Raw genomic sequence first — 13,851 nt, forward strand, 5'->3', positions numbered from 1 at the left:
TACTCTTCAGATAAAATTAAAAGAGGAGGGAAACTTACAATTGACCCCCTTAAATACTCTTTCTCATAATTGGATTCACCTGTGTATGTAGGTCAGGGGTCACTGAGCTTACCAAGCCAATTTGAGTTCCAATAATTAGTTCTAAAGGTTTTGGAATCAATAAAATGACAACAGTGCCCAAATTTATGCACCTGCCTAATTTTGTTTAAACAATTATAGCACACTTTCTGTAAATCCAATAAACTTCATTTCACTTCTCAAATATCACTGTGTGTGTCTCCTATATGATATATTTAACTGACATTTTTTATCGTAACAACCAACGATTTATACAATCATGACGATTAACAAGGTTGCCCAAACTTTAGCATCCCACTGTATATCGGGCACTGTAGAGGAAATACGTGAGAGATAATGAAGCAAATAGGTGTGAACTAGGACAACCTTCTATATGGAAACGCAGAGAAGGGATGAGATTACGAATGAAGAGTAATACTATGTATCCATTGGGCGCTTTAAACACGTGACTACTGTTGTGTAGGAGGAGGGTTATGCAGTTGTAGTTTAAACATGCGACCATACTGTGAATGAAGAACGATCACCTGTCTCTATTGCCCAACTAGAACATGTGACCTTTAATGAATGGGTTGCGTGAAGATAAAGCAAATGGTAGTTGTAATAATGCTGTATGTATTTTATTCTTTTATATTTATACATTGTTTTAGATTGACGTCGTTATACTGAATTGAAAAAATGTTTATAGATGTTTTCTATGAGAGGGATGCAGCTATTATCTTCTAGGTATGTGGGATAAGTAAGTAGGTTATGGAGGGTTAACTCCCTTGTTTTAAGTGTGGTTTCGGGTGGATCTTTCCGCAAGTTCAAGTATTGGGGGATGGTTTAGATATAACAAACTTACCGCAGAGGAACTTTAGATATCGCCCCTGACGAAGCCTTGTGCGAAACCCGGGTCAGGCTGTGATATACGCATCAAATTTTATGATATGCTGGCAATTTTAACATGCTTGTGAGTATAATAAAACCACTTTATTTTAAATGCATCGGAGGTACTTTACTATTGTGTGATTTTTGATACTCCATAGAGAATCCTCTAGAAGCTTGTGGAACAAACAACGAGAGTATCTTTGTCTTGTGTCTCGCCATGTGGATATGTGCACCGAAAGAAAAGGTCTTATTTGAATGAGCAGCGCGGTTCCAATACTACTTCTGTCAACCTTTGTTATCTGCTTCCTGGTCCTATCAAGGCACACAGAAAATGTCTGAGCGCAGTGGTGATCATTGGCTGAGCATTTCCTGTGTATCAAGACAGGACCAGGAAGTAGAGGCCATCATGGGACTCAGTAAGCATCAGAATGGGAGAGGTGGGAGGATCATTGTGTTGAGTATCACTTCATTTATTATTATTTTCTTTAACTCACTTGGACTCCTTTCCTAAAACTTTTCCCCACTGGATAACCCCTTTAACCCCTTAAGAGATACAGCTATCGGAGTGTGACATGGTCCAAGGGATTTCCCCAGTTTTCAAATAAGAATGTATAGAGAAGGTATATGACATTGGGTTTCTTGTTGGTGTTGCCACTCTTTAGTGTCTGATGCTTAATATGGTTCTTCTTTCTATTCAGATGATTCTGCAGTCCCAGAAAAAGATTCTGAGCCGGATCAAAAAGATCATGATAGTGGACATGAGCATCTCATCTCTCCTCAATATATCCTGACATCAGTGACCCGAGAAGCTCGAGAATGGAACAACTTGGTGCTAATCATCTGTGGTCCCCTTCTCCTTGTAATCTTGGTCATTGTCATTGCTGTTTCATATTCACGTGAGTCCTGTTCCCATTCTGTAGATGTAGCAAATATAGGCTTAGGAAACTATATGGACACTACTATGAGACACTAGTATAATGTGTGCGTGACCTACTATATGGACATTATTGGAATGACCATTATTATAGATCTTGGGGGTCATTGGTTCTCCTTACAGAGATTCAGCTGGTGCATTTATCAAAGGTGGCATCGTTTTAGCTAAAGCTTAACAAATTTTATTGACATTCACTGAATGCTGGAACAAATTTATCACGTGCCCTAATTAATAAATCTATCCTAATATACATCAATGCTATTAACTTTAACACTGGCTAAAATGATGGCACTTTTCCCAACTGGAGAAAAGACTTCATAAATGTATCTAAAGACATGCCCACTTTTACAAGCCAACATGCATGGAGCAAGTGGCTCTAAAATATGGCGGAAATGATTATACATATGTTGTGCAGCGTACACAGACGCTATTTCAAAATAAAATGCACAAAAATAATAAATATACATTGATAAATTTTGGCATCGATTAAGAATTTGGCTCAGATCATGACTTAGGAAATCAGAAATAGTGATATTTCAGCTTTGATAATGGCCTCGGAGAAGCTGTTCATACTGTTTTATCTTACTGGATTGTGAAGCTAGGTTTACATGGGCCGATGGAACAGCCGATTGTCGGGAAGGAAGTGTTCCTTCCTGACAGCCGGCTGCTCGTTCAGTGAAGAAGACCACTGTATTTACTTGCCACAATCTCCTTCACAGTTTGAGTATGAGGGATCGCTATTGTGATCGCTGGTCCCCATACTGCTGCATTGTTTCTGGACAGAAGATGTTTAGATAGCACAATCTGCTGCCCAGGAACAATGATTGGAGTGCCTGCACAAATTACAGTATCACCCGATGAAGGAGCATTTCACTCGTTCTTCGGTGATCGGTGGCACATTTAGATGGCCAGATTATCGGGGACAAGCGTTTGCAGGAACGGTCATTTCCAATAATCTTACCGATTATTTGTACATGTATATCCACCTTAATTCCTATATCCATCCGTGAGATTTTTATTTTTTTTGTCTTTAAACCAGGAAGCCAAAAGGAACAACTTATACAAGTCTGAATCCATATTGATTGGCAGCAGGTAAGTGTCTTCTACATCAGCTTATATATTCTTCTGACTATTAAAGGCCAGGTGTCACGGGGTTCCGAAGGTGCACTCGGTCCCCCATTGCCCGCAGAACTGTTGCTTAGCTTTTGGAATGAGGTTCTGTGTTTGACCTCATTCCCAGGGCGGCTTTACTAGCTGGGTGGCTCCCTGCTCCTAGTCTGCCTTGAGCGCCGAGCTGATCACTCGGTGCTCGACTGGTTGGTCTGTCGGTCATGTGACGCTGGCCACGTCACATGACCCTCACTCCCCACTATAAATACAGGCAGCCTGCTGGCTACAGGTTGCCTGTTAATTTCTAGGTTCCTGGCTATTTGTTGGACTGCTGAATACTTACCTGATCCTGTTCCCTGACCATCCTTTTGCCTGCTCCTCCTGTACTGCGCTTCCGTCCTGGTATTGTGACCTCGGCTCCCACCTGACTACTCTCTTAGGACTCCTCTTGTACTTCTCTGCTCTCCTGGTATTTATGACCCCGGCTTCTCCTGACAATTCTCTGCTTGCTCCATTTGTACTTTGCAGCCTTCCTGGTATTGACTCGGTCCGTTCACGTCCTGTTGTTTGTCTGTCTGTCATCCCTGCACTTACTCCAAGTTAGGGATTGCCGTCCAGTTGTCCCCTGTCATTAGGACTCGCGAGGCAAGTAGGCAGGGCCAGGGGTAAGGGTGGAGCGCAGTGGTCACTTCCCTCCCCCCTGTGTGTGTGTGTACGCGACCGTTACAGATTAACAGGCCCAATAACCACTGTATTATGAATCCTCTGGTGACCCTGACTGACCATGTCTCTAATCTGACGCAGAGGGTGCAGGAGTTAGGGGAAAAACTCAGTTCTTTTGAGTTAGGGCAAGGTTCTTCCACTCCTCAGGCCTCCAGTCCGCATTTTGAGCCCCAGATTAAGCTCCCAGAACCCTTTTCTGGAGACCGGAGGAAGTTTCTCTCTTTTAAGGAGAGTTGCAAACTTTACTTCCGTTTGCGCCCCGTGTCCTCTGGCCCCGAGAGTCAACGCGTGGGCATTATAATTTCCCGATTACAGGGTGATCCCCAGGACTGGGCGTTCTCTTTACCTGCTGGCACCAGTTGTTTATATTCTGTGGAGGGGTTCTTTCAGGCCTTGGGTACCCTCTATGATGAACCAGACAGGGCTCTAGTAGCCGAGACGGCTCTAAAGGCACTGGTTCAGGGCAATTTACCAGCGGAGGATTATTGCACCCAATTCAGAAGGTGGTGTGTCCCCTCAAGATGGAACGAACCAGCCCTGAAGAGTCAGTTCAGGTCAGGTCTGTCTGATAAATTAAAGGATCTTCTGGTCAGTTATCAACTTCCAGAGACCTTAGAGGAGATGATGACCCTTGTTGTCCGACTTGACCGACGGGTTAGAGAGAGACGACAGGAACAACAGTTCTCTTCCCAGATGGTGGTCCAGCCAAAGGCCTATCCCAGAGACAATGCTGAGGTCTCCACCGAGGAACCCATGCAGGTTGGCATGACCCGAGGGAATCTTCGCCGCAGACGTGGAGAATGCTTTTACTGTGGAGATCCTGACCATTGGATCAACCAGTGTCCTAAGAAGGTCCTCTCTGTCAAGTCTCTTAAGACAAGGCAACCTAAAGACCAGGTACACCCTGAATTTTCTAAATGTAAGCTTTCGGTACCCATTACGATTTCTCTGGGAGTAGATAAATGGCCGGGTAAGGCCTTTATTGATTCTGGCTCAGCGGCTAGCTTTATTGACTCTGAGTATGCTGTAAGATTGGGTATTCCTATGTTTGCCTTACCAACTCCTATCCATGTCATGGCTATTGATGCTACTCCTCTTATTGGTGGTACGGTGAGCTTATGTACCTCGGAGATTTCTCTAACCGTGGGTGTGTGCCACTCAGAGAGATGTTCGCTTCTAGTCCTGGAGAACCTACCTGCTGAGGTGGTACTAGGGTTGCCTTGGCTCCGACTACATAACCCCACTATAGATTGGTCCAATGGGGAGTTGGTGAGATGGGGGCCTAAGTGTGACTCATGCTTGTCCGTGGTACAGGCTGGGGTCTCAGTAAAGTCTGATACTTTACCCTCTGTTGTTAGAGAATATTCTGATGTATTCTCATCACCAACCCCGGAGGTTCTACCCCCCCCATAGACCTTATGATTGTACCATAGAGCTAGTAGAGGGGGCCAAGTTTCCTAAAGGACGAATTTATAATCTTTCTATGCCTGAACGCAAGGCCATGGAAGATTATATTAAGGAGAGCCTTGGTAAAGGGCATATTAGACCTTCTGTCTCTCCTATGGGGGCGGGGTTTTTCTTCGTTAAGAAAAAAGATGGTGGTCTTAGGCCATGTATCGATTACCGGAGATTAAATAAAATCACTGTCCAGAATAGATACTCCCTCCCATTGATTCCGGATTTATTTAACCAGGTTCTGGGGGCAACCTGGTTTTCCAAAATTGACCTGAAAGGGGCATACAATCTAATCCGAATCAAGGAGGGAGATGAATGGAAGACGGCGTTCAATACTCCGGTAGGACACTTTGAATATCAAGTGATGCCTTTTGGTCTCAGCAATGCCCCAGCTGTGTTCCAAAACTTCATGAATGACATTCTTAGGGAGTACTTAGGAAAATTTGTTATTGTCTATCTTGACGACATTTTGATATTCTCTCCTGACTTCGAATCCCATGTGTCTCATGTTAAACAAGTATTAGAGGTGTTGAGGGAGAATCAGCTATCCGCTAAACAAGAGAAATGTGTCTTTGGTGTACAGGAGATTCTGTTTCTAGGGCATGTTCTGACTCCTCACGCCTTCAAGATGGATCCTGGTAAGGTACTAGCAATTAAGGAATGGGTAAGACCTTCATCCTTAAAGGCCTTACAACGGTTCTTAGGTTTCGCCAATTACTATCGTAAATTTATTATGAATTTTTCCGTAATTGCTAAACCGTTGACCGACCTTACTAAGAAAGGGGCGGATTTGGAGAATTGGTCTACTGAGGCCATTTCTTCATTTGAAAAATTAAAAAAGGCATTTAGTAGCGCTCCCATTCTGATCCAGCCTGATCAGGAGAAACCTTTTATTGTGGAGGTGGATGCGTCCGAGGACAGCGTAGGAGCAGTCCTTTCACAAGGTCCTGCTAGCCTCACTAATCTGAGACCATGTGCCTTCTTCTCCAGGAAATTCTCTCCCACGGAGAGAAACTACGACATAGGGAATAGGGAGCTGCTGGCCATTAAATGGGCATTTGAGGAGTGGAGGCATTTCCTGGAGGGGGCAAGACATTGCGTAACTGTTGCCACTGACCATAAAAACCTTATGTTTCTCGAGTCTGCTAAGAGGTTGAATCCCCGTCAAGCCAGATGGGCTCTGTTTTTTACTCGTTTTGATTTTTCCATCACGTTCAGGCCGGGAAGTAAAAATGTGAAGGCGGACGCATTATCTCGGAGCTTCCAGGCTTTTCAACCTACTGAGGTATTCACAGACCTACCACCATTCTAAAATATAACCTTTATTATTTATTATATAAAAGTAGTAACACCCTTTTTTATATATAGATACAAAATATTAAATAACAAATGAAAAAAGGAAATGGTAAAGACAAAAAGGTATAGGTCTGGTAGTAAGATCTTACTAAGATTATTTGATAGGGGTAGACGTAGATTAATAGGGGCCTAATGGGATATGTGTCCCTATATCTAGCCCTAATGTAAGATGCCCTACCTAAGTACGGAATAGCCGCCCCGATAGGGGCGATCCCGTTTCTCGTTCCTCCTGGTGACCCTGGAGGACCCTGTAGGGGAGGAGGAGCTGCCCTAATCGACGACCTATACTAAAGTACAAAAATAAATAAATAGCAATATAAGTACCAAACAATAGTGCCGGTGAATATCCAAGTGAAAAATAACCAAAAAATAGAAAGAGATGCTCAAAACCGTCCCTACGCGTTTCGCCTGGTTGTTATCAGGCTCATCAGGGGACAAAATTGATCATGGAAAACCCAACACCAGAGTACCTAATAAATTATTATAATATATACACTTTAATTCATTTATTTTTGATTTTCAATTAATTTTTGATAATTCATAAAATCATGATAAAGAGCCACTGGTTTTAATAAACAAAGATGTGTATCAGCCTCATAATTAGTAGGCAAGTCCCAAAGAAATTTATATCATGCCTATTAAGGGTTTGAGAGATGGGGTCAAAAAGATGTATAGTCCAATCGGGACTGACTCTTCTATCTCACAATCCAAAATATGGCTAAATACCGATATATCAGTTTACAGATGCACACTTATATCCCATATAGACTATTAGTTTATAGTAAAACCAAAGAATTTAAGGCAATTATAAAACCTAATTGGTATAGAGGTATAGCCATCTGCTGTGGCATGAAGATCACCAATATTAGGCCAGTTACACAGTATATAGGGGATCACACATCTAATATCAATGCATAATACAGCATTGACAATGGTCAGATAGCGCTATCATGATGAGCGATACTTGCGTTCCCCAGAGAGAGCTGATGGGCCAGTGGCGATAACCATGGATGAGGATGCCAGTGCCTGCTGATGGATTCGAGTGGCACTAAGATGTGCTGGCGTCCGGTCGATAGGCTATCCTATCGACCGGACGCCAGCACATCTTAGTGCCACTCGAATCCATCAGCAGGCACTGGCATCCTCATCCATGGTTATCGCCACTGGCCCATCAGCTCTCTCTGGGGAAGGCAAGTATCGCTCATCATGATAGTGCTATCTGACCATTGTCAATGCTGTATTATGCATTGATATTAGATGTGTGATCCCCTATATACTGTGTAACTGGCCTAATATTGGTGATCTTCATGCCACAGCAGACGGCTATACCTCTATACCACTTAGGTTTTATAATTGCCTTAAATTCTTTGGTTTTACTATAAACTAGGATTGTCCCGATACCGATACTAGTATCGGTATCGGTATCGATTCCGAGTTTTCTCGGCGGTACTCAGCCGCCGATACCCCGCCCCGATACATAAATAGAATACTTTTTTCCCGCAATGAATATTTTTGCGGCCCGGCAAAGATGCAGCATCGGGAGAGAGGAGGGGCTGGAGTCCGTAACTATGGGCGGGGCCCGGTGCAGTCACTGTACTCTTACACCGGGCCCCGCCGCTCACCAAAGTATTTATAAACGTGAATCCTTATCCTGTTATTAAGTTGAACTAACGCTGCCCTCTCCCATGTTCCCCTGTATCCCCCTGTATCCCCACAGCACTTACTTAAGCTTCCATAGCAGGCAGAGCGGACGGCAGCAGTAACGTCACTCACTGACGTCGAGCGCCTGCTCCGCCCACTTTATGAATGAAGCAGGCGGAGCAGACGCGCGACGTCAGTGAGTGACGTTACTGGTGCCGTCCGCTCTGCCTGCTATGGAAGCTTAAGTAAGTGCTGTGGGGATACAGGGGAACATGGGAGAGGGCAGCGTTAGTTCAACTTAATAACAGGATAAGGATTCACGTTTATAAATACTTCGGTGAGCGGCGGGGCCCGGTGTATTGGGGGACACTGTTATGAGGGGGATCTGTGGATGACATATAGCAGTGTCATCCACAGATCCTCCCCATAACAGTTCCATCCACAGATCCCCTATAACAGCACCATCCACAGATCCCCCACCAAATAACAATGCCATCCTCAGATCCCCCCACCCCATAACAATGCCATCCACAGATATCCCACCCCATAGCAGTACCATCCACAGATCCCCATAACAGTGCCATCCACAAATCCCCATAACAGTGCCATCCACAAATCCCCCATAACAGTGCCATCCACAGATCCCCCATAACAGTGCCATCCACAGATCCCCATAACAATGCCATCCACAGATATCCCACCCCATAGCAGTACCATCCACAGATCCCCATAACAGTGCCATCCACAAATCCCCATAACAGTGCCATCCACAGATCCCCCATAACAGTGCCATCCACAGATCCCCCATAACAGTGCCATCCACAGATCCCCCATAACAGTGCCATCCACAGATCCCCCATAACAGTGCCATCCACAGATCCCCATAACAGTGCCATCCACAGATCCCCCATAACAGTGCCATCCACAGATCCCCCATAACAGCGCCATCCACAGATCCCCCATAACAGTGCCATCCACAGATCCCCCATAACAGTGCCATCCACAGATCCCCCATAACAGTGCCATCCACAGGTCCCCCATAACAGTGCCATCCACAGATCCCCCACATGACAGTGCGTCATCCACAGATCCACAGATCCCCCAAAACGGTCACATGACATTTAAAAAAAGTATCGGTATTCGGTATCGGTGACTACTTGAAAAAAAGTATCGGTACTTGTACTCGGTCCTAAAAAAGTGGTATCGGGACAACCCTACTATAAACTAATAGTCTATATGGGATATAAGTGTGCATCTGTAAACTGATATATCGGTATTTAGCCATATTTTGGATTTTGAGATAGAAGAGTCAGTCCCGATTGGACTATACATCTTTTTGACCCCATCTCTCAAACCCTTAATAGGCATGATATAAATTTCTTTGGGACTTGCCTACTAATTATGAGGCTGATACACATCTTTGTTTATTAAAACCAGTGGCTCTTTATCATGATTTTATGAATTATCAAAAATTAATTGAAAATCAAAAATAAATGAATTAAAGTGTATATATTATAATAATTTATTAGGTACTCTGGTGTTGGGTTTTCCATGATCAATTTTGTCCCCTGATGAGCCTGATAACAACCAGGCGAAACGCGTAGGGACGGTTTTGAGCATCTCTTTCTATTTTTTGGTTATTTTTCACTTGGATATTCACCGTCACTATTGTTTGGTACTTATATTGCTATTTATTTATTTTTGTACTTTAGTATAGGTCGTCGATTAGGGCAGCTCCTCCTCCCCTACAGGGTCCTCCAGGGTCACCAGGAGGAACGAGAAACGGGATCGCCCCTATCGGGGCGGCTATTCCGTACTTAGGTAGGGCATCTTACATTAGGGCTAGATATAGGGACACATATCCCATTAGGCCCCTATTAATCTACGTCTACCCCTATCAAATAATCTTAGTAAGATCTTACTACCAGACCTATACCTTTTTGTCTTTACCATTTCCTTTTTTCATTTGTTATTTAATATTTTGTATATATATATAAAAAAGGGTGTTACTACTTTTATATAATAAATAATAAAGGTTATATTTTAGAATGGTGGTAGTTCTGTGAATTTGTCGTTATACAACCTCATTCTACAATCTATTCCCCTGAACAGGATTATGTTCAAACTGTGAACAACCTACTGAGGTACCACCTGAATCCATCCTACCAGCAAAAATCTTCTTAGCAGCTCTTACCCAGGATATCTCGGCTCGCATTAGGTCTGAACAACATCTGGCACCGGTATCCACCCCAACAGATAAATTGTTTGTTCCCGTACAATTTTGTCTCCAGCTGTTGGGTGAGTGTCACGATTCTGCCTTTTGTGGACATCCGGGTGTTGAGGGCACTAAGGATCTGGTTTCTAGATCTTATTGGTGGCCCACTCTAACTAGGGATGTCAAGTCCTACGTGTCAGCCTGTGAGGTTTGTGCCAGGTCCAAGACACCTAGGACTCGCCCTGCTGGTAACCTGCGACCCCTACCCATTCCCAGTAGACCCTGGTCCCATATCTCGATGGACTTTATAACTGACCTACCGCTGGCGGAGGGTAAGACTGTGGTTTGGGTAGTGGTCGATAGATTTAGCAAGATGGTTCATTTCATTCCCCTGTCTAAACTTCCGAATGCTAAAACCCTGGCGTCTATTTTTGTGAGAGAGATTGTTCGTTTACATGGCATCCCGGAAAATATTGTTTCTGACAGGGGTGTGCAGTTTGTGTCCAAATTCTGGAGGGCCTTCTGTCAAAGATGTAAAATTTCATTGTCTTTTTCTTCCGCCTACCATCCTGAGAGTAATGGGCAGACTGAACGCCTTAATCAGTCTGTGGAACAATTCTTGAGGTTGTATGTTGCTGATGACCAGCAATTATGGGTCAAATTCCTTCCGTTGGCTGAATTTGCTTTGAATAACCGTGTCAATTCTTCTGCTGGGGTCTCCCCTTTCTTTTGTAACCATAGTTTTCATCCCCGTTTTCATTCTGGGTCGTCCGTCTCCTCCTCTAACCCTGAAGCGGATAAACTCTCCTCCGAACTGTGCACAGTTTGGGCCCGGGTTCAATCGAACCTAGAAAAGGCTCAATGTTCTCAAAAACTCAAGGCCGATAGGAGACGTTCAAGGGGGGTAAACTTTCAGGTTGGGGATAAAGTATGGTTGTCCTCCAAGAATCTATCTCTCAAGGTAACTTCTAAAAAATTTGCTCCTCGTTTTATTGGACCATATAAGATCACGGAAGTGATTAACCCGGTATCTTTTAGGTTGGAGCTGCCTGAGTCATTCCACATTCATAATGTGTTCCATAAATCTCTGCTTAAAAAATATTTTGAACCGGTAGTACCATCAAAAGCCTCGCCTCCGCCGTTTCTTGTTAATGATGCTGTAGAGTATGTGGTGTCTAAAATAGTGGATGTCAGGAAGGTGCGTAATTCCTTGCAGTACCTGATTCACTGGAAGGGGTATGGACCTGAAGAGAGATCTTGGGTACCTGCCAGGGAGGTTCATGCTCCTAGACTTGTTCGTAAATTTCATTTAGAACACCCTGAAAAGCCATCGCCTGAAGTCTTGGGTCCGGTGGCCCCTCGTAAAAGGGGGGGGTACTGTCACGGGGTTCCGAAGGTGCACTCGGTCCCCCATTGCCCGCAGAACTGTTGCTTAGCTTTTGGAATGAGGTTCTGTGTTTGACCTCATTCCCAGGGCGGCTTTACTAGCTGGGTGGCTCCCTGCTCCTAGTCTGCCTTGAGCACCGAGCTGATCACTCGGTGCTCGACTAGTTGGTCTGTCGGTCATGTGACGCTGGCCACGTCACATGACCCTCACTCCCCACTATAAATACAGGCAGCCTGCTGGCTACAGGTTGCCTGTTAATTTCTAGGTTCCTGGCTATTTGTTGGACTGCTGAATACTTACCTGATCCTGTTCCCTGACCATCCTTTTGCCTGCTCCTCCTGTACTGCGCTTCCATCCTGGTATTGTGACCTCGGCTCCCACCTGACTACTCTCTTAGGACTCCTCTTGTACTTCTCTGCTCTCCTGGTATTTATGACCCCGGCTTCTCCTGACAATTCTCTGCTTGCTCCATTTGTATTTTGCAGCCTTCCTGGTATTGACTCGGTCCGTTCACGTCCTGTTGTTTGTCTGTCTGTCATCCCTGCACTTACTCCAAGTTAGGGATTGCCGTCCAGTTGTCCCCTGTCATTAGGACTCGCGAGGCAAGTAGGCAGGGCCAGGGGTAAGGGTGGAGCGCAGTGGTCACTTCCCTCCCCCCTGTGTGTGTGTGTACGCGACCGTTACACCAGGGCTGTTCTGCCTGGTGTACAACTGTGTTGCTGTCCACCTCCCCAGATCAGAAGCTTCTCTGTGTCTAATTTAGTGAGAGACTGTAACTCCTCCTTTCAGTTAATTTCACAGCCATGCGTCTTTCTCAAGCTTGAGAAAGACCCTTAATGAGATTGAAATATTTCTACTGTTTATGTCAATGAAACGCTGAGGAGTTTGATTAACATCTGGAGTGCTGCGTTTCTTTCCTAGAATGTTATGAGGGTCTGGAGAACCAGAACATATTTTGAACATATAGGCAAACCTGTTTTTCATATCAGCACTTTGCTGCATCCTGGCAGGGCTTTTACATGCAGCACTTCCTGTTTTCATCAACTTCCTGTGGGTTTTCTAACCAGTCTCAGTATGCTTTGCTCTGTAATGCTTCTCAAGGCTTGCTCCTTCTAATTTACAAGGAGACGGGGAGTGTAGAGGGTGCTTTGAAAAACAGTGTGGCAGGTGTAGGAAGCCTTGAGAAACTTTATAGAGCAGAGTGTGCTGGGATTGGTTAGAAAACCTAAAAGGAAGCTGATGAAAACAGGAAGTTTTGCATGTAAACATCCTGCCAGGATTCAGTGATGCTAAGAACAGGGAAAGCAAAGCACTCACACGAAAAACGGGTATACAGGGCAAAAATATGCAGTGTTTGGAATAGTCTTCACAGATAAAAAAAAATCATTATGAAACCAGAGAACCTCTTTAAATCTTGAAGTCTTGAACATTTCCTTTTTTTCAGGATCTTTTGAAAACCTCCTAGTTACTATTTTGTTGGGACTGAAGATACACATATCTCAAGAACTTACAGATCCACAAGGAAAATAACTGCAGAGACACCTCCTCAACACGAAAGTCATTTTTAATGCCATTGCTGCCCAGACAAAACCTCAAGATTTGGGTTGACACTAAATGGGCAACCACATCAATACCATAGATAACTTTTTTTCAACTCCTAGTTGGACATGTGGGTTAAATGAAACTTCCAACCACAGGGTTGACTTTTGCTTAAAGAGTAACTAAACATTTGAATATATTTTTGTTAACATGTCCCTAATGCCCTAATAACATTTTTTTGTAATATACTTTACTAAGGCATTTTTTAATAGACTCCCCCCCCTTCTCTAAAGCGCACCGTTCCCTGTGCGCTTAAAATCCACTTTTCTGTACGGAGAACACATTTTATCAATGAGGCCGCAGAGCAGTGAGTACGGGCAGGACCACACATTGCTGCTCCTGCCCGTGCACCCTGGAGGTTTACTAAATGCTAGCACAGCACATGGGTACCCTGTAACCATGTGCTATGCCAGGATTAGCTGAGCGGAGCGGCTCTCGCCTGTGCCCGCTTCACTAAGAGTCCTGCATGTCAGCATTTAGCTTAGC

The 13,851-nt window shown here is 44.2% G+C and overlaps 1 protein-coding gene across 8 annotated transcripts in view; it reads left to right on the plus strand.

Moving 5' to 3' along the window:
* Nucleotides 1-13,516, plus strand: part of LOC121005905 — a 47,171-nt gene extending 33,655 nt beyond the window's left edge. For 6 of the 8 annotated variants that reach the window (XM_040438726.1, XM_040438723.1, XM_040438724.1 and 3 more), the window contains 3 exons: nt 1,644-1,841; nt 2,919-2,971; nt 13,211-13,516. In XM_040438726.1, coding sequence (XP_040294660.1) covers nt 1,644-1,841; nt 2,919-2,950 — 230 coding nt within the window. In that variant the 3' untranslated portion in view covers nt 2,951-2,971; nt 13,211-13,516. Of the gene's footprint in view, nt 1-1,643; nt 1,843-2,918; nt 2,972-13,210 lie in introns of those variants that run through there. The other 2 variants (XR_005779977.1, XM_040438727.1) reach the window with 2 other exon arrangements.
* Nucleotides 13,517-13,851: the final 335 nt, after the last annotated feature.

Source organism: Bufo bufo, chromosome 6 (assembly GCF_905171765.1).
Source record: "Bufo bufo chromosome 6, aBufBuf1.1, whole genome shotgun sequence".
In the NCBI taxonomy this organism is placed as follows: Eukaryota; Metazoa; Chordata; class Amphibia; order Anura; family Bufonidae; genus Bufo; species Bufo bufo.